This window comes from Sarcophilus harrisii, chromosome 3, assembly GCF_902635505.1.
Source record: "Sarcophilus harrisii chromosome 3, mSarHar1.11, whole genome shotgun sequence".
NCBI classification, from domain to species: domain Eukaryota; kingdom Metazoa; phylum Chordata; class Mammalia; order Dasyuromorphia; family Dasyuridae; genus Sarcophilus; species Sarcophilus harrisii.
The window spans coordinates 9174009-9195338 of record NC_045428.1 but is presented as its reverse complement, the minus strand read 5'-3'; the positions used below and the strand labels follow the sequence as shown (position 1 = coordinate 9195338).

The following is a 21330-nucleotide window of genomic DNA, read 5'->3' as shown; positions in this document are numbered from 1 at the left end:
TGGACTATTATAGATAATGATAGTAAAATAATCAAATAAAATTAAAGATACATATATAGTATAATATGTATAATATAATAGTAAAAAATGAGAACAGATTTTGGTTTCCATGTTTCCACTGTCACTCCTCCTCAGTTTATCTTCTACTGTTATTAAAATGATGTTTTCAAGGCATTAGAGAGAATGGCTTGTGTATATCACAAAGGGAGTATAACATGATCCATTGGGATGGAAAAGAAAATATTGGAACTATTTACATTTCTTTAAGAAAAGAAAGAAATTGAGCCGCAAGCCCATTGTCCATAGTTTGACCCTAGAGCCCTTACTCAGTCTGCATGTCGGAAGTCATCTGTCATATCCAGCTTTGAAGGCTTCCTGAAGGAAGAATGGACATTGATAGCTCAGAGGAGGTGACAGTGGCAGTCTCAGCCACCCATTCACTTTCATTATGTTGTGATGTATTAGCGTTTACTAGTGCCAGGTAAATATTACCGAATTTCAACTAAACTAAGTCTCTTAAATTAGAAAAGTCACTTAAAAATTCCTCTGATGGATTCCAGATGATATTAGAATGAACATTAATTAATTGACATTAATATGAACCAAGGTTCAAAGATACAAATCTGACTTTGTCACCCCTCTTAAACCCTCAGATTCCAGAAATTGCCTCTAGGAATCAAATACAATTTTTCCCTCTGAATTTCCAGACCCTTCACAATCTTTCCTTTTGTTTTTCTAGTCTTATTACATTCTTTCTTTCTTTTATGATTTTTTTTTAATTAAAGCTTTTTATTTCTCAGAACGTGTGGACAATTATTTGACATTAGCCCTTGAAAAACCTTGTTTTGCAATTTCCCCCCTTCTCCCATGCTCTCCCCTAGATGACAAATAGTCCAATATGTATTAAATATGGTAGAAATATGTTAAATCCAATATATGCATACATATTTATATAATGTGCTGCACAAGAGAAATTGAATCAAGTAAAATGCAAGCAGAGAACAACAGAGTGAGAATGCCGTGTGTGGTCCACACTGTTCCCACGGTTCTCTCTGGGTATAGATGGTTCTTTTCATTGCTGAACAATTGGAACTGGTTTGAATCCTCTCATTGCTGAAGAGAGCTGCGACCGTCAGAATTGATCATCGTATAATCTTGTTGTTGCCGTGTATAATCTCCTTGTTCTGCTCATTTGTGAATTCTGTTTTGATAATACATAGAAAAAGTATTTTGAAGGGCATAATTTCTCGGACTGTGCTAAATTCTGAGAATATGAATGTGCTTTGAGGAGCTTAGATTCGAATGGGGGAAGACGATCTATAAATGGAAGCTGACAAAGGATTGTATCCTCTAGGGGTAAGGGAAAGAGATGGATAAAGTCTTGAGATTCAAGAGTTGAGTAGGGAGTGAAATGGGGAATGGATAACATGGGTCCTGCGTGAAATGGTGGTCCAAGCCAGGGGCTAACCAATGGGAGAGGGTCACAGGGGCAGAAAAACTGAGAGCTGAAAAATCAGCTAGAAAGCTGGAGGTTTCTGTGGTCCAGGCCCCGCCTTCAGGACTGGTGAGTCTCTGGTTGGGAATCTCCTTTCTCGAGTGGCTCCCCTGAGGCTCCAGACTGCTCCATTTCCTCAGCCCTTTGCCCTGTGCTTGAGCTGGGCTTTGAAGGAAGCTCGGGGTGCTAAGAGACTGAAAGGAAGAGGGTGCACTTGGGGGACGAGCCTGTACAAAGGCACAGAGATGAGCTGGAAAGATGTATGAGGAGAAGCAAGAAGACCATAGAGGGCATGAAGGTGACTCCTACCGAATAAGGCTTGGAAAGCCCTGGGAAGTCCGATGCCCGCAGGCTGTAGTTCCCACTTTTTTTGCTTTTTGGTGCAATTGTTAGTTCTGCTGCTATTTTGATATCTTATATAGTCACTGGCACAGTTGAGTGTGAATCCAGGTCTCCTGACGACCCCCTGGCTGGCTTAGAGGGCCGGGGCTCCCCCTCCCGCTGCGGGGATCCTGCTGGGGGCTCACCCCGACACAGGTTCTTGCCTGCAAGTGCCTGCCTTTGGAAGAGAAGGGTCAGGCTCTTCCTGCCGCCATCGTGAATCCCTGGGAAACATCATTGCAAGGCTGACGCCGCTTCCTCTCAATCTCCCAGCCAGCCAAAGAAGGATTAGAAAGGCTCCGAGTGCCCGTCGGCCCTTCCTCCAGCCCCAGTGGGTGCGGGTGGCCTGGGCAAGATATTTATCTGCGATCTGGACGACCCTCTAGGACTCTGACTTGCGGAGACGGTCACCTGGCAGTTCCTTATAACACCAATATCCCAGATACAGCCCCTGTCAAGAGAGCTGAAGTATTGACAAGTTCTATTCTGTGAAAGGATAAATGGAGGGGGCGAAGCTCATTGATTAAGCGCCTTCTGTGTGCCAGCCTACCAGCAAAGTGCCGCAGGGGACTGGCTGTGAAGATACTCCTGCCCCTCCAATGATCTCTAGTTACTCAAGGAAGACGGGAGCAGGGGACTTGTCCAGGATCACACAGCCAGTAAGTGACCCAGGCCCTGCGCTTTCTGTGGCATGGTACCCCCTTGCTGCCTCTCGCCTTCTGAGATTACCTCCTCTTCTGGCATGTCTTGTGGGCGCTTGGCTGTCTGCATGTCCTCCTGCCCCCAGGCCCCTTCTGTGAGAACGCAGGCCCCTGTAAGGCAGGTTTTGCACAGTGCGCGGGCCCCCAGAACGAGGTCCATGAATACTGATTGTTGATTGACCGTTGGGTGGGAGGGGGACCCGAAGAGGGCCTTGAACCTCTCGGAAGACAAAGTGTCAAACACTTGTTCAGTTTTCCTGAGTAATTGAAACCCTGTATTTGCCTTTCCCAGTGAATGTACCTCACCAAGGACCCGTCCGTCCGCTGACAGAGCTGCCCAACTCGAGCCAGGTTTAGAAATTGGATACGACTTCCTGCATTGCTCAGGGCTTTGCAAATCCTGCTGTAAGCCTGGCAGGCGGGGAGGACCTGGAAGCAGCAGCCCCGGCCACCTGGAGTTTCCATTTCTTGTAACTACTATGAGCTTGTCCCTCATCTCTGGGCGAGACCAGATTTTGCCCTGCCCTGTGCCCGGTGCCATTTTATGCCCCAACTCAGAGAACCAGAAAAAGGGAAGAGCTGGACCTTTTTCATGCTGTTTTTAAGAGGGCTGAGTGTGCCATGGGCAAAGGGTCTGGGCGGGAGGTCAAAGGCAGGAGAAGTCCCAGATATGTTGAAATGTTCACGGTGATGCTCTCTGTGGGAATAAAGAATTAGGAACAAAGTGAGGGCCCCTCACCTGGGGGTGACCGAACAATCGTCGCCGGTCCTGTGTGACCTTCGGCACATCATCTTCCGGGGTCTAGTTTCCTTCTCTGTAAAATGAAGGCTCTGGATGAGCAGCCTCTGGGGTCCCTCCCGCCCCCACATCTCTGCTCCTGTTGTGCTCCAAGAAAGTGCTGATGAGGTTTCGGGGAAATATGGGAAGATGGGAGCGCTCCAGGAGGGTGGCACATTGCATGTCTGCAAAAAAGTAAACGAAGGAAGGGGAACTGAGCTCCGAATAGTGGAAAAACCAAGAACCTCCTGCTTATTCTCTACAGAGACATGGGGGAGTATTAGGGAAGGGGACACTGGCTCAATCCCCAAGCAGCCATTGACGCGCGCCTCCTGACCAGGTGCCATGCCAGGACACGGGAAAGGAGAGGAACCTTCCTGCTCTCGGGGGCTTATGGTCTATCTGGAAGAGAGAGCTTGTGGACACACAGGAGGAGACAAATCAATAAAAGTTCATTTGAGAAGGTTGTGACCCTGGCAGCTGAGAGCTCAAGGAAGGCTAATGAAATATTTCCCTCTTCTTGGGAAAAAGGTGGGGGAGCAGTAGGTCAGAATGTTGTCTACGTGTCCAGAGCAGGATCACAACGTGTTTTTTTTTTTTTTTGTTTGTTTGTTTGTTTGTTTATTTTTTGGCTCAACTTTCTTTCTTTCTTTCTTTTTTTTTTTTTTTTTTTTTTTTTTTTACTTCAAGGAAAGGCTCGATTTCAAGGAAGGGGATAGTCTGGTAGTCATGTAATGACAGGTGACAAAACAACTTTATTTTTTTTTTAGAGAAGTTATTGGGAGTGGAGGGGACAGGAAGGGTTGGTTAAATATCTACGTGATATGGGCGCGACAGGAGCCCTGGACATGGTTTTTAATCTTCTGAAATTCACTCAGAGTTTTCCACTTAATGCCTGAAGTCTGAGATGAGCTGCCAGGCTAGATTGGGCTCCTGGTATCTGTGTGCTTAGCCACGCTCCACCCACCCAGGCTGTCTCGGCTCTCGGATGCCAGGAAGGCTGTTTTATAAGGTCGTTCCCTCCAAGGCAGGGAAGCAGGGCGGAGGGTACTCGGCTGTGCGCCCGGGGGTCTCTGGCTTCCCTCGGTCCCACGCAGCATGACTTTGGGATGCAAATGGAGGTAAGGGAGGGGCAGCCCGGGCCCGGAGGGGTGAGGGCGGCTTCCCGTGCCAGGGAAAGTCGGGTGGGAAGGACCCTGCGCCCAAAGGAGCTGTAGCTGGGCGTAGTGCTGGCAGTGGGGGCAGATTTCTTAGGACCCGATGCTGGGAGAAGGTGGTTGGTGCCCTCTGTGTGACAGACAGATGCTCCTTTCAATGCTGATCATTTGATGAAATATGATTGTGCCCTCGGTGTGTGTGTCGGGTGTGGCTGGGCTGGGAATCCCAGGATCTGGGTATGAATCCCCACACACCGGCTGGGAGACCCGGGACAGGCCGTCGCCTCTCTGGGTCTCAGTTTGTTACCTGTAAAGCCCCCTTTGGGCTCTAGGCCCAGGCTCTCATGTGACTCTCACACTAGTGGGACTGTCAGAAGCTTCAGTCTCCTCAGGTGAAAAGTGGGGACCACAAGATCCTCTCTTTCCAGGGCTGAGATGAGAGTTGTTATTTTACTCACATTTTAAAGGGGATTTGGGAAGAGTCCTGGCATTTCATGCAGGGGAAACTTGTGATCTTGAAAGTAGCCGTCCGCTGGCCCCAGCTTGGGAAAACCTTGTGCATTTTTGGAGCAGCGTTCTCAACTTCAGATAACTCCAGGGATTTAGTCTTAATTTTTTTCTCTCCCCCCCAAGAAAAGTCATATTTTGAAAGAAAGCATAGATTCCCCCCTTGAAAAAACAAAGTTAAAAAAAAAAAGAGAGAGAAGGAGAATGCTTCAATCTGTATTCAGACACAATCAATTCCTTCTCTGGATGCGAACAGGACTTCTCACCATAAATCCTTCACAGCAGTCATGGATCATTGTTCTGCTGAGAAGAGCAAAGTCATTTATTGACAGCTGATCATCCCAGAACACTGCTGTTGTTTTGTACACAGTTTCCCTTTGCTTGAGTTCATGGAGGACTGCCCGGGTTTTTCTGAGAGCATCCTGCTCATCATTTCCCACTGTACTCCACCACATGCCACGGCTTATTCACCCATTTCCCAATTGCCTTAATTCCTCACCCTGCAATTCCTTTCGAGGCTTTCTTACATTCAGGATGGCTTGTCTCTGAGGGAGGAGTGGGGCCAGAAGCAGCCTTTTTCTCCCTGAAGGATCAGTCCTGCCGATTTCTGAGCTCGGTGAAGGACACTGAGACTGAGAGACTCAAAGCAAGCCTCAGAAGCCCCCTCTTCTTAGACTTACGGGGCCGCTGATCCAAGTTCATTTTATAGGAATGGAAAACAAAGCCCGGGCAGGCCAAATAGCGTGGAGCCTGTTTGAATGAGACTCTTTCATGTGCTCAGAGGGACAAGGTTGTGCTGGAAAGGCTCCCGGATTTGGTATCAGAAAGACGTGTTCGAATCATGTCAGGCATTTAAAGCTTGTGTGACTCTGGACAAGTCATTTTACCTCCTCTTTATCTCAGTTTCTCCATCTGTAAAATGAGTGGGCTGGACTTGATGGCTTCTCAGGTGCTCCCAGTTCTGAAGCTGAAAGATAATGTATTTGTCTGATCTGTCTAAGCCCCGGCTTGCTCTCTTGTATAATGGCGATAATAAAAGCCCCTATCTCACAAGGAGCAAATGAAACAATATATAGGAAGTTCTTTGAAAATTTTAATAAGTTTTGTAGGTGCTACTTATGTCTAGATTGTAATTATGAATTTGAGGCTGCTTTAAAAGTCTTAGATGAGTAAAACAGCAAATAGACAATTAGGGAATTCTTTGAGAACAAGCTTTAGAAAAGCTACTTCTCAAAATCTTATATCTTGTTCATTCTTATTTACTCTCAATTTGCTCCAAGTTTTAGATATTCCATAAAGAGTGATTATAAATTTTCTTTCTAACTTGCTCTGTCATCCCAACTTGATGACATGAGCCAGACTATATGGTCTTAGCCCTTAGGATGTCCTGGCTGGATATCTTCTTATAGTCCCTTTCCACTGATGAATATATGTTCTTTATTTATTTTAAAATTTCAATTTCCAAACACATCCTTCCCTGCTCAAAATCCAGAAGACCAATCCCTTGAAACAAAGAATTAAAAAAAGAAATAAAAAAAAAATCCACCAGAAAACCAACTCATCAACTAAATCTGGACCCAAATAAGTTCCACCTCTTTCCTTATCTGCCTCTGTTAAAGTCTTTATTCTTTTCTGGAATTCCTTTTTAATGTCTCTTCCATGGAGAAGAGGAAAAAGTGGGCAAGCTGCTAGGAATAGTTCTTTAAAAAGAAGTAAACAGCCTTCCCTAGACAGAAGCTGATGAGTAGGTATCATTTGAAATTTATGTTCAGTGATTTCCTCAGTGGTCTGAAAAGGGGTTTTTTCCCCCAGAAATGTCTCCCACGAAGAAAACCTTAATGAGGAACTTTTTTTTTTCTTTTTAAGGTAAACAATAAGTTTTGAACGAAGATTTTTAAACTGGTTTTATTCCACTGAGGATGTGGAAATGGAAATGTACTGTGAGCAGTTGGGTGTCAGTTACTGGGTTGACCTGAAGTATTCTCTCTTTTTCCTGTAGATGTAGAATTGCTTGCCCCAGGGCCATAAAGTCAAGGACTGGAAGGAAGCCTGTACTTCGGCTACAGTAGGAATCAGAATAAGTGGGCGGGAGTTAGCCCTTTAAGTGGTTAGGCAACGTTCTTAGCAAACTTTACAGAACCGTGTGGACGTTTGTTTGTCCTTCTTGTGGCAGGCGGAAGGAGAGAGATTATCCTCTAAGGCTCACAGGTGTGAGAAATATTCGGTGCCAGTGTTTGTGAATGGCACTGTGCTGAGTGAGTAGATGAAAGTGTGAATTCACGTCCTGAAGCCCTGCCCTGAGGAATCAGAGTCTCGGTGGGTAGGAGCTCAAACACTGAGGACCGATGAGAGCAGCAGGGTGGGTCCATAGGGGGAAACACTTGAAACTCGTTTCCTTTTAGGCTCATGAGAAATCAAGCCAAGATTGGGAGTCTGAGAGAAAAGAGAGAGTGGGTGGAGTCTGGATCTCAGTGACTGGTAAAGGTGCTGAGTTCTGAGCTAATAAATTCTGAGACGGCTTCTTCCCTCCCCCATATTTGTCCCATGGCACAATCACATCATTCCCTAAACAGAGTTTCTTAAGCAACGGTTTCCCAGATTTTTTTTAATACAAGAAAATTCAGAGACGCAGCAATAACTTTCATAATATCATGAATTTAAATCATGAATTAAAAAAATTAAAGCATGAATTTAAAATTTCAAACAAAACTTAATCTTTGACAGCAAATTTCCAAATTCACCCACGTGGAAAATCATACATTCTATCACAAGTAACTTTTGAGCTTGCGATCTTTATGACTGGGAAAAGCTTTAATACCAAAGATTTTATTAAAGACAGAATCAGCAAAAAAGTCACATATATATGAGACAATGCTGAGTGGGGGTGGGAAAGTTGAATATTCTTACTTATCCTTTTAGACTGAGAAATAAAGAAGGGAAGGGGGTGGGGAGAAGAGGGGATATAGGAACACAAGGTTTTTCAAGGGTCATCGTTGAAAAATTATACTTGCGTATGTTTTGAAAATTAAAAAAACTTCAATAAAAAAGAAATGAAGATGGCAGGACATAGTAATAAGTTTTGACTAATTATCCTAATAGGAAGATAGATCTCTCTGTAAATAAAATCCCATAAGACAAATAATTACTAGGAACGGAGCACAGAGAATGAAGTAATAATAGCTAACATTTGTGGTGCTTGATATGTGCTATGGGCAAGGCATGGGGCTTAGCACTTTATAAACAACTCTTTCCACAAGTAACCCTGTGAAATGGGTGGATTTTATTAAAAGACTCTTATCTAACTTCAATTGTAACGCACAAAGATTAAAATATATTCAATTTTAAAATATTTCACTGAAATCCTCTTTAAAACAAAATAGAAGATATTTCTGATTTTAATTTTATTAATTAGTGATTATTTCTTTGTCCTGTAAACTTCATATTTGCCTGATTACTTGCTTATCATTCGGAGATTTCCAAGATGACTTGTGGTAATATATATTATTATACTGACTAGCCCTTAGGTCGCACCATAGTGGACTGACCACCAGTCCTGAAATCAAGATTCATCTAAATGAGTTCTAATCCAGCCTCACCCGGTTATTAGCTGGGTGATCCTGGGCAAGTCACCTCACCCTATTTGGCTCAGTTTCCTCATGTGTAAAATGAACTGGAGCAGGAACTGGCCAACCACTCCAGTATCTTGGTCAAAAACAACAACAGCAACAATAATTATTTAATAGCAAGTATATCTTAACTCATTCTAAGCAATTGCTTCTATGCAACTGTTCTTTACAGCAATGAATTTCTCCTTTGCCACAAAATGTTGTTAAATAAAACCAAGGATTTACCAAATTTTTACTTTCTAAATTGCATAGTTTATTTCAACTCAGGCAACTTTCTCATTTACTTAAAGCAAATGAACTCTGTTGAATTATTACTAATTAGTTGCAAGTCAGTTATCCTCCAGGAGATGAAGGCAACCCATTTCATCTTAGTTGCAAACTTCCCCAAATCCATTAAGATGTATTTAGCAGTTATAAGCCTTTAACAGCTTACAAAAGCCTGGTCTATCCAAATAAAAATTAAGTCCTGTTATATCATTCACAGAAATATAATATTCTATAATTCCCAAATCAAGAGAGTTGCATTGTTCAGTTCTTAACAACACGACTTCCTTTCGGACAGTAGAAACAATTAGCCTGGTTCCAAGACCTAGATTTTTTTCCCCCCCTTTCATTGCTTCATCCCTCCCCCCCCATTCCTCCCTCCCATCCAGTGGCCAAGTCTTGTCAATTGCCATTCTGTGGCATTTCCTGAATCTAAACTTGTCTACTTCCACCTTAGTTCAGGGCTTTGTCACTTCTCACTTGGAGGACCCTGATAACACTCTAATTGATCTTCCTATGAAAGAGAGGAAAGGAGGGAGGGAGGAGGAGGGGAGAGATAAAGAGAAAAGAAAAGAAGAAAGGCTAAGGGGAAGAAAGGAGGGAGAGAAAAAGAGAGGAAAGGAAGGAGGGAGGAGGAGGGGAGAAAGGAGGGAGGAAGGGAGGAGGAGGGAAGAAAGAAGTTTGAGAAGGAGAAGAAAGAAGGAGGGAGAGGAAAGGAGGGAAGGAGGAGGAAGGTAAAGATAAAGAGAGAAGGGAGGAAGAGGGGAAAAAAGGAGGAAGAGGGAGAGGAAAGGATCCTCTTTGGAGGAGAGGAGAGAGAAGAAAGGAAGAAGGAAGGAGAAGAAAAAAGGAGGAAGAGAAAAAGAGAGGAAAGAAGGGAAGGAGGAAGAGGGTAAAGATAAAGAGAGAAGGGAGGAGGGGGGGAGAAAAGGAGGAAGAGGGGGAAGAGATAGAGAAGAAAGAAGTCTGAGAAGGAGAAGAAAGAAGGAGGGAGAGGAAAGGAGGGAAGGAGGAGGAAGGTAAAGATAAAGAGAGAAGGGAGGAAGAGGGGAGAAAAGGAGGAAGAGGGAGAGGAAAGGATCCTCTTTGGAGGAGAGGAGAGAGAAGAAAGGAAGAAGGAAGGAGAAGAAAAAAGGAGGAAGAGAAAAAGAGAGGAAAGAAGGGAAGGAGGAAGAGGGTAAAGATAAAGAGAGAAGGGAGGAGGGGGGGAGAAAAGGAGGAAGAGGGGGAAGAGATAGAGAAGAAAGAAGTCTGAGAAGGAGAAGAAAGAAGGAGGGAGAGAAAAGGAGGGAAGGAGGGAAGGATGAGGAAGGGAGAGATGAAGAGAAGCTGTACAGCAGCGCCAGGGCTGGATTGGTGTTTTGAGAGCATCATTCATGGAACAGTGGAGGATGGATTGAAGTGGGGAGAGACTGAAGTGGTAAAAGGTAGGAAGATCAAGTAGGATATTCTCAGGGTACTCTAATGGCTCTCAGAAAGATAAGGGATACAGGCTCTTCTGCTGCCTACAGAAGGAAGAACAGGTGCCTTTGCTTTCTGCACACTCCATCCAGGCAAGCTGGCCTGCTCCTCCTTCCCTTTATACAAGCCTCCATCCTTCACTTCTGCGCCTTTGCCTGGGTTGCCCTGAAGGCCCTCCCTCCTCCTGTTTGCCTCTTGGTATCCAAGAGATGGCGGGTCAGTTTAAACCTTAGCTCATACTCGGTCACTCCTGATCACTCAGTATTCTCTCCCCACCCTGGTTACTTTGTAACTTGCACTTTGTACATTTAGTGTGCACTTGGTGAGCACAAAAAAGAGGCAGGTTCTGGGAACCGTAGGGGCAGGGACTGGTTTCAACATCGTTGTCATTATCGGTCACCGGCCCCGTGATCGCTCCCATCATCATCATCAGCTTTTCCCTGGAGTTTAAGGTTTGTAAAGCGCTTCGCGCACCGCGAATCCCTTGGCTGACTTCCAAATTCTAGGGGGTTGTTTCCTCCATTGTGTGGAAGATGAGAAGCTCAGAGACGCTCCCAGGTGGGAAGTTGGAACTCACGTTAGCGCCGCTCGGCTTTGGGACTCTCCCTCGCAGAAGGAACGCGTTGGATAGAAGCCCCGGGGGTAGCCTTGTCTGCCACAGACATTACAGCGCTCCTAAACTCTCCAGGGGAGAGCGCCCGGCCTGCGTCTGCGTCGGAGCTGGCTCTGGAGGCGCCGTACAAACCCAGAGTCGGGGAGCCCCCCTGAGTTGGGGGTGAGGCTGCCCAGCGGGTCACTGGGGGGGATTCCTCCGGCGGGCAGTGCCGCCTCTTCCCTCATTGTTCTCCTTGCATCTCCTCGGCTGTCGGCGGCCTGACATGGCCTGTCACTCCTCCGGACTCTCCTGGCAGCTTGGCCCTTGGTGCAGTGGGGAAGGAGACCTGTCCTGGCCGCTCTGCACATGCTCATTCCCCCCCTCGCGTGGTGCTCGTGAGGAGGGATGGCCCCCACAGACAGAGACTGCGGAGCACCCCGGCGCTGCCTGTCCTGGGGTGCTGGGGAAAGATCTAGGAGCTTCACGCTGTGGGATTTCAGTAGGAAAGGGAGACAGGCGAAAAATCCACAAAAGGAAACCACGTGTAAGGTTTTCACAGTAACCTTTTTCCTTCTGAAACGCAACGGAGGCTGGGAGGACGCTGAGTGTTATTTTTCAGAGTAAGGCAGATCACGGCCCCGCCAAGGGCTTTCAGCTCAGGGCGCCGGCATGTGACTCTGCAGTGACTCAAGACACGTTCTAGGCTGTGGAAGTCTGACTGAGCAGGGGATGTTGATGGAAACAAACTAGATCAAGGGTGTGTGAAATGCATTTTGGGAGAAGGGGGAAACCTCTCAACTATATTGTTAACTACATCTAGAGCCAGCCAGAAGCTATTGACCATTAGAATCATGAGCATTAAATAAAAAAAAGGCAAGCTAGGACTTCCTGATTCCACATCACTCCAAGTTGTAGCTGCATTCTAGCCGCACCTCTCTAGTGAAATAATAAAGAATTGTCAGATTATTTCTTTTTATTATTATTATTATAGTAACTTTTTATTGACAGAACCCATGCCAGGGTAATTTTTTTACAACATTTTGCACTCACTTCTGTTCCGATTTTCCCCTCCCACCCTCCACCCCCTCCCCTAGATGGCAAGCAGTCCTATACATGTTAAATATGTCCTAGTATATCCTAGAAACAATGTATGTGTGCAGATCCAAACAGTTTTCTTGTTGCTCAGGGAGAATTGGATTCAGAAGGTAGAAATAACCCGGGAAGAAAAACCAAAATGCAAACAGTTTACATTCATTTCCCAGTGTTTTTTCCTTTGGGTGTAGCTGCTTCTGTCCATCCTTGATCAATTGAAACTGAGTTAGATCTTTTCTTTGTCAAAGAAATCCACTTCCATCAGATTACATCTTCATACGGTATCGTTGTTGACGTATATAATGATCTCTTGGTTCTGCTCATTTCACTCAGCATCAGTTCATGTAATTCTCTCCAAGCCTCTCTGTATTCGTCCTGCTGGTCATTTCTTACAGAACAATAATATTCCATAATATTCAAATACCACAGTTGATTCAGCCATTCTCCAACTGATGAGCATCCATTCGGTTTCCAGTTTCTGGCCACTACAAAGAGGGCTGCCACAAACATTCGTGCACATACAGGTCCTTTTCCCTTCTTTATGATCTCTTTGGACTATAAGCCCAGTAGAAACACTGCTGGATCAAAGGGTATGCACAGTTTGATAACTTTTTGGGCATAATTCCAGATTGCTCTACAAAACGGTTGGATTCGTTCACAACTCCACTAACAATGTATCAGTGTCCCAGTTTTCTCACATCCCCTCCAACAATCATCATTATTTTTTCCTCTCATTTTAGCCAATCTGATTGTCAGATTATTTCAAGCATTTTAAACATCCTTAGGTGATAGTACCGATCTCTTAGAAATGACTTCCTCTTTCCCTCTTCCCCTCTCTCTCTTCTCCCTTCCTCCTTTCTTCTCTTTCTCTCCCTCCTTCTCCCCCCTCCTCCTTTCCTTCTTGTTCTCTCCCTTCTTCTTTTTCTCCCTTCTCCTCCCTCCCTCCTTTCCTCTCTCACTCCCTCCCTTCTTTCTTCCCCTTCTCCTTCTTTCTTCCTTTCCTTTCTCTATCTCTCCTCTCCTCCTACCTCCTTCTTTTCCTCCTTCTCTCTCCTCTGTTCCTCATTCCCTCCTTTCCTTCTCATTTCCTCCCTCCTTTTTTCTCTCCCTTCCTTTTCCTACTTTCTTCTCCTTCGCTCTCCCTCTCTTTCCCCCTCCTTCTTATCCCCCCTCCCAAACATATCCCTTCCTCTTCCTTCCTCTCCTTCCCTCCTCATCTGGCAGCTCATTTTTAAACGGAATTAATTTTCGTTATGAGCTCTGCAAACTTTAAACTGCTATTGGAAATGCCCTTTGCCCCTCACTGTTACACTAACTGGGCTGTGGAAAGGATGCTGCTGGACTTGGAATCCGAGGGCTCAGCGATTGGCAGTTTCCCGCGGGACGCGGGCTACGTGTCGGTGGGAAAGTCATTGCCCTCCTGGAAAAGGAAGGCTTCGGGCTGAGTGACCTCCGAGGTCCCTTTCAGAGCTGACTCTCATCCTCGGGGGAGGGGAGCGATGCAAAAGTCCCAGGTCACGACTTGGGGGCAAAGGGAGAGGAGCGGCGGGCCGGGGCTGGAGGCGAGCCTCCCAGGTGATGACAGCTCTGCGTCCGCCCGGCCCAGCCCCTCCCCGCCCTGCCCTGGCGCAGCCCGCCCCGGGCCGGGGAGCCCTTTCCTCCCCGGCTGGCCGGCTCTGCGGGCGCAGCGAGCGGGCCCCAGCCGCGGGCCGATCGCACACAGGCGGCTCTTTGTTTCCCCGGAGTCTTTCCCTGCAGGATGTCCTTGGGGCTGCTCCCCGAATGGAGGTAAGCGCGGAGGCGGGCGGAGCTGGGACCCCGGCAGCTGGGGAGGGCGAGGCCCACCGAGGTCGCGGGAGGAAGCTGCAAGGACCCGGTTTTGAGATAAGCTGGAGGGGCGCGAGCCTCCCCCGGCCCCCCTTCAAACCAGAGCCAAGCCACCTCTGCTTCAGGTTGGCGCCACCTTTCCCAGGAAGCCAGAGGACGTTCTCCGCCCGGATTCCAGGGGCTCGGGGCAGGAAGGCTTGCTCTCCGGCCCCTCTCTCTGCCCCGGCCCCCCGAGCACGGAGGCCCCTCTCCGCCCAGCGCGCTGTTGCCTTCTGCTGGCCCCGCTCGTCTCGCCGGTTAAGCCCGACGGCGCTCGGGCGGCGGCCAGACCCTTGGGTGGCCCCCTCTCCCTAGCCCGAGCGCGGGGTCGGGACGGCGCGGCCCCCTCTGAAGCTTTCTAACTTTACTTTGGGAAACGCTCCCCTTGGGCGGACATTTCTCCCTGCCTCAGGCGCAATTTTTTGAAAAGCTTGGAATCATCCCAAGGCGCCACTTCAGAGGCTGGGAAACGGCTTTCTGCCCCTGCCTCAATCGCAGAAGGTGCCCAGGACCTTGGGAAGACGAAAACTTTCTCTTTAGGGAGGGGAGGGGGGGCATGAGGGGGAAAAGAATCCTTCCCCCTTCCTCCCCCTCCTCCCCCTCCTCTTCGCCCCTTCCTCCTCTTCCTCCTCCTCTTTCTCCTCCTCTTCCTCCATCTGCCTTTCTGCGTCTCTATATCTCTCTGTCTCTGTGTCTCCGTCAAGCTCTCTGCCCCAGAGTTACTGCCGGGTTACCTGGTTCAGGTGTTGCCTTCATTTTTTTTTTTTAAGTTCTTAAGAGATTAAGAAAGATATGGAAGTTTGATACAAATCTCCAGGTTCGCTTGATCCTATCCTCAGAGGACCTCACTCTGCCTCCCCCCGCCCCCCCCCAATAAAGGAGTCCTGTTAATATTACCAAGATTTGGACATAAAATCATAAAGACGCTGCAGAGAATCCGGGGTGAGCTTGTCATTTATGGGACAGGAGAGCAATCTCCTGTTCTCCAGTCTGGTTCTCTTGTTGCTACAGCAGGAAAGCATTAAGTAAACCTTGGGGGGGCCTGCTTTCCCTTTCAGTAATAAATAGGTGGAGTGATTTGGTGTGTGTGTGTGTGTGTGTGTGTGTGTGTGTGTTTTAAAAATTAATTGACTTTTTGGGTAAGGATTATGAGGAACCGATTTAGTATAAAAAGTTCAGTAAACAAATTTGATGTTTAAAAATGTTTAAAAACCATTTAAAATCGTTCACTAAAGCTCTCATGTAGTTCTAAAGTCCCCACCAGGCAGAACCCCTCCCCTTCTCTTTAAATTTAGTACCTACTATGTGTCAGGGGACTGGGCTAAGGATTGGGGAAAGAAGAAAAATCACTCTTAACAGTTCCTGCCCTCAAGGAGAGTATTCTGGTGTGTGTGCATCCTACCACCACCACCACTATACTATTACTACTACTACTACTACTACTACTACTACTACTACTACTACTACTACTACTACTACTACTACCATTACTACTACTACTACTACTACTACTACTACTACCACCATTACTACTACTACTACTACTACTACTACTACTACTACTACTACTACTACTACTACTACTACTACCATGTATATAATGCTTTAAAGTTTTCAAAGTGCTTTAGAAATAACCTTGAAAGATATGGGCTAATTTTATCCTCATTTTAGAGTTGAAGGATTGGAGGCAGACAGGGAAGTAATTTGCCCGGATTTACACAATTAGAGAGAGTTGAGATCCTCTTTCTGATGGTTCAGGGCTCTATCCTCTGTGCCATTTCAAAAGGAAGAGAACACTGGGCAGGAAAGGGATCAAGAAACATTTTGTGTAGTGGGAGCATGAGCTAGGCTTTGGAGGAAACTGGAGACTCTGAAGCCAGGTGAGAGCCTTCAGGGGTGTGGACCACCTGCAAAGGCACCTGTGCAGACAGCTATGCACTTTCTCCTCCCCTTCATCTGGGAATGGACAATGCCTTTTTTGTTCAGTCATTTTCAGTCATGTTTGACTCTTCCTGATCCTATGTGGAGTTCCAGTCACTGATCTTAGCCTTGGAGAAAGCTAAGGACTGACGACTAAGCGATGGAAGATGAGGGAGTCAGGGAAGTTTCTTGTACACTGAACTGACGGTTAGATCTTTGTTTTATTTATTTTTTTATTGAAGTTTTTTATTTTCAAAACATACGCAAGGATAATTTTTCAACATTGATCCTGGAAAAACCTTGTTTTCCAATGTCCTCTCCCTTCCCTTCACCTTATTCTGATAAATAATCCAATGCATGTTAAATATGGTAAAAAATAGATGTTAAATCCAACACAGGCACATATATTTATACAATTATTCGGCTGCACAAGAAGAATCGGCAGATCTTTGTTTTAGGGAGATGACATTGGCCACTGTGTAGAGGAACCTGGGAAGTGATTGTCTCTGAATCTGATTGGCAATCCCGTGGGTAGATGGAAGGGGATAAATGAGAGATCTCAAGGCAGCAATTTGTTTGGGGGTCAGGGTCGGGATAACAGGGGCCTGAAGCACAAGGACAGGGATGGCCTGAACAGAAATAGAGAAGTTTGGAGGAGCAGCGTTTTTAGAGAGCCGATATAACAAAGACTTTCCATTTGGGATACGTTGAGCTTGACAGGGTAACCATACAGTGCTTTAATAACCAAATGGAGATGTCCAATAGGTGGAGGGGGGAGCAGAAAGGCAGAGGTGAATGCAGACATTTTCCTTCTCTGTTTTCAGTTTTATATTCTGAAATTCTGTATTGTTATTATCGTTAATTATCAAGTAGTTGCACCAGCTCCTTAAGGGAAGGGACTGGGTTTTCTTCATGAAAGAAATGGAGAGAGGAGTCAGCAAGACCTGGGGTTAAAGTTTATCTTTATATTGATTAGCTGGGTGATTCTGCGCCAGTTACCTAACCCTGCTTGCCTCAGTTTCCTCATCTGTGAAAGGAGAAGGAAATGGCAAACCCCTCTAGTATCTTTGCCAAGAAGCCCCCACATGGGCCCATGAGGAGTCCTGCATGACTGAAACCACTGAAGAGCTCAGTTGTGCGCCCTGGAGAAGCCGCTTAATCTTTCTGAGCCCCAGCTTCCCTGTGTGTAGACTAGCGAGAACAGCGTCTGAAGGGCGGGTCAGGAGACCGGGGAGGTTCCCATGAGCCCCTGGGCCCCTGCTTGCCCGGTTGGGCCGTTTCTTCAGCGTCCCCCAGCATTTGGAAGGCCCCGAAGGCCAGGGCAGGGTCTGCGCCTTGTGCTCAAGCAGAGCTGCCAAACTTGCTGTAATTGTGCTGGGGAGATAAAGTCTTTTCAGAGGAAACTGAGCCTGTTCGCTTTGTGAGAGATGCAGGACAGGGACCCGGGCGGTCCCCCAGCTTGCCCGACGGGTCAGGGCCTCCTGAGGGAGGGCTTTCCTTCTCCTCCCCCCTGGCACCGGCCTCGGAGCTGGCAGCTGGTGGGGCTGTGGCTGCCCGGTGGCCAACCCTCCGGCTGAGCCTGGAGAAAATCCGGGTTAAGATGGCTCGTGGGCTTTGGGAAGGGGAGGGACAGCGGGGAAGGTGATGGACATCTTGAGCAGAAGCGAGGCCGTTGTTTGGCCATCAGCCAGGAACTGGCTGTAGCCTTCCAGCAGTTGGAGCAGAGTCGCCACTTGCCCTGCGGAGAGACTGTCCCCTCCCTCTCCTTGGGAGATTGGCTGTTGTAACTCTCCCTGAGTTACCTCCACAGCCTCTGGGCGCGTCTCTTCCCTCCAGGGAAGCTGGAAGTGAAGCTCCCTGGGAGGAGCCATCTTCTTTCTTTCTTTCTCTTCTTGGTAACATCAAGTTCCATTCAATAAATGTGCAGAAGAGGCAGCTGGGTGGCTCAGTGGCTAGAGCCCCAGCTCTGAAGTCAGGAGGACCCGAGTTAAAATCTAGCCTCAGACACTTAACACTTCCTGACTGTGTGACCCTGGGCAAGTCACTTAATCCCAATTTGCCTCAGACAAAAAAAAATTATTGTAAAGTCAAGTTGTCAAGCATTTATCAAGTGCTTATCAAATACTGGCTGTTTGTAAATCTGTATTTCTTTGGGTCACGTGAAGTTCAGGAGGCAAAAATCTTAGTGAAAAACGGGGCTGAGTTCAGTTTAGTAAAACATATGTATATACACACGTATGCCCAGTACATTATAATTAAACATGTACGTGTGTACATATATTGCACATGCAGCATCTGTCGATGAAATATTTTCTAACAGTCTTTACATTTTAAAGTCCGGGTAAATGAGAAGGGACCTGATCAGGGGTGAGGAAAGAGCATGAACAATACAGGCCGGTCTGTTCCTGCCCCGCCACGACTCTCCCACGGGGGCTGAGCAGCAGCGAGGGCCGGGAGCTTCCTGGGCTTCCTGGGACTTGCACAGACCCTCTCCGCCGGCATCCATGGGAGATGCCCGGGATGCTGTCACCTGGTGGTCCAGGTGGAGACGGACCCGAGTCCGTCCCATTGCTGGCCTTGGAGGGGCAGGGGCAGGGCTGCCCATCTGCCCTCCAGTGCCCCAGTTTTGCAAAGTTCAAGGGCTGTGTCGCTGCCCTGTCCCCAGCACTTAGGACCCAGCCTGGCCCGTACCTGGTGATTCAGTTTTCACCGGCCTGACCCAAGAGAAAGAAGAATTGTATTCTGCTTTGGGAAGTCCCCAGGGCATTCCTGGGGCTTTGCATTTCTGTGGTTTGCAGGGAAAAACTGGGGATCTTTTTGCAGGCTGTGAGTGAGTCACTGCTTTGACTCAGAGCCCCAGAAATACAACTTGACATATTAAAAGGGAGGGGATCTAGGTGCCTGCCTAGGCTGTACTCATTGCTTATTTCGTATACTGGGACATTTTATAATCTGCTTTTTATTAAAAAAAAAAAAAAAAAAGGTTGCGTTGATGACTTGGTTTTCCCTTACTGTCACTTTGGGGCCCCACCCCTCCACTGACCCCTTCCTTATAGCACAGAAAAAGCAGGTAAGCAGAAACAAGTGGAGCACATATGGCAGCGAATGACATGGCGTGTCCCATAGTCCTCTGCTTCTCTGGTGAGAGGAGGAAGATGCATCGCATTTGGTCTTGACTAAAACTAAAGAAATTCATACATTGTCACCCAACTTCACCTAAACATTCTATCCCCCCTTCCCTCTCCCTCCACCCTGGGGCTTAATGTTGTTTGACCCTTCCTAATATTGCTCCAATGAGACAAACCATCCCTGTAATGTTTGCCCCTCTCCTCCTTTCAGACAGGTAGAGAGGGTGCTGGCTCTGAAGCAGGAAGATTCATCTTCCCGAGTTCAAATCTGACCTCGTATCAGCTGTGGGACCCTGGGCGAGTCACTTAACCCTGCTTGCCTCAGCTTTCTCATTTGTGACATGAGCTGGAGAGGGAAATGGCCAATTACCTCCAGGTTCTTGGTCAAGAAATGTCCTCCCCCCTCAAAAAGGCGTCATGAAGAGTTGGAGATGACTGCAATGACTGAAAAAAATGAGCCAGACATGATATTAAGCACTGGGCATGTGGAGAAAGGCAACGAAGGGGCTGGGAAAGGCTTCCTGCGGCAGGTGGGGCCCAAGGCAGGGAGAGCAGGAGGAGGGGATGAGCGAGGACGGATTCTGGGACGGGAGGTGAGCAGGTGGCAAACCCTGCTCCTCCACTGGCCCTGGAGAGGAGTAGAACAGGCTGGAAGAATCCCAGAAAGGAGGAAGGCAGGGAAAGTTAGAAGGGCTTAGAAGGGGGCCAAAGGGGAGTTGGAAATTCAAATAATCCCTGGAAAATTAAGCTGCATTTGCCTTGAAGTTAGATTTGTTTTTATCAGATAATCGGATCAACAATAACTGGGATTGCCTCTTTGGAAGCTGCTATTGACATTTATTTGGGATGGGAAGGTGGGAGGGGCAGGGGGTGTGGAGCCATCAGAGTATTAGGAAACAAGGTAGTTGAGGCAGGAGAAAGATGGAGAAAAGCAGAAGGCGGCAGGCCCACTTTTGGGCTTTCTGGTTGCATTAGAACCCTGGCAGGAAAGAGTGGGCTTACCATGCAGGTGACACCACCAGCCCTCCAGTCTTAGCTTAAAGTGGTCCTCCCCCCCCCCCCCCAGACCCATTTATCCCGAGCTTCGGTGCTGACTTGGGTAGTTTTAGGAGACTTTTGCCTGCAGTTTGAACCGCCCTGAAGTCTTCGTTTTTCTCATTTCTGTCCGGCCTCCTCAGTGCAGGGGCACCAGGCCGCTGTCCCCATCTAAATCGGGCCGTTTCTTCTTTATGGGCACAGAGAAGGGGGAAAAGAGAAGGGGAGGGAGGAGGAGATAGGTCCACGTGCTCCCCATCTTGTTTTTCTCCTGTTATGACTGGACGGGTGTTGGGGGGGTTCCCCCATTTGCTCCTCAGAGGACTCTGTACTTCTGCAAAGACCTCAGATGCACCAAACGTGTAAAGTATCATTGCCTTTGAGCCCCCTATGCTCATGAGGGAGGACCCATGGTCCTGATGGTAATTTGTACGGAGGTGAAGTTCAAGGTCAGAAGCCAGTGTGTGGAGAGCTGGGGTTCGGAGCCCACCAGAACCTGCTGGCGGATAGACCCCGGGGGCTGCCCATGTTTTCTGCTTCTTCTGGTCCAAATCCGTCGCTGTGTTGGGGGGGGGGTTAGGCAGGTACCTCGCAGCTCAGTAAGAAGCCACTCGGAAGCTTGGGTTCTGCTACTTAGCTTCCCCTTGAGCCTCAGTTTCTTTTTCTGTAAGATGAGGGGCCCAGATGGCTTCTGAGATCCTTTCAAGCCTTCCCTCTGCTTCTAAGCTCCCGTGAGGGGCTGGGGGGTCCCATTGTGGCTCGAGGCCCTTTGATCCTTTGCTCTTGGGTCAGGTCTGGCAGGAAATCCAGGCTGAGCTTGAATTCCAATGAGGGGGCGTTTCTTGTTCAAGTTACCTTTTACCTGATCTTGCTACAAAACCAAGGGAAGCTCACCCAAAGGACTTCCAGGATCCGAGGGCAGGGGTCTTCACTCGGCGTCACTCTGGGTCTGGACCTGCTGGACTCTGCTGATAAATGACTCCTGGAAGTTGTATCTTTTCCGTCCCGGAGCCCTTGAGTGTGGGCAGCCACTTTCACCTCCCTGTCATTTCCACTTGGTTGTGCAGATGTTCAGGATCATAATATTAGAATCCGAGGGCCATGACCCCATTCTCACTGATGGGAAGACTGATTTAGTGCCGTAATCTTGACAGATTTGGTCGTTCCTTGCTCCTCCCCCATTTCTTTTCTCTCAGATCCATCCTTAAATACTCTTTTTGTGATCTAGCTTGATAGTTATGATCTCTCTGTGTCTCTGTCTTGTGGCAATTGGGACTAAATAATTTGTCCGAGGTCACCCAACTCCTAAATATCAAGGATATTT

General features: G+C 47.5%; 1 protein-coding gene across 2 annotated transcripts in view; it reads left to right on the top strand.

Annotated features, from left to right (window-relative positions):
• The first annotated feature begins 4344 nt into the window (after window positions 1-4344).
• Window positions 4345-21330, top strand: part of GAL3ST2 (galactose-3-O-sulfotransferase 2) — a 37604-nt gene continuing 20618 nt past the window's right edge. Inside the window, exon 1 of one of the 2 annotated variants that reach the window (XM_012546679.2) lies at window positions 4345-4476. In XM_012546679.2, coding sequence (XP_012402133.1) covers window positions 4454-4476 — 23 coding nt within the window. In that variant the 5' untranslated portion in view covers window positions 4345-4453. Of the gene's footprint in view, window positions 4477-13700; window positions 13846-21330 lie in introns of those variants that run through there. The other variant, XM_031957447.1, reaches the window with a different exon arrangement.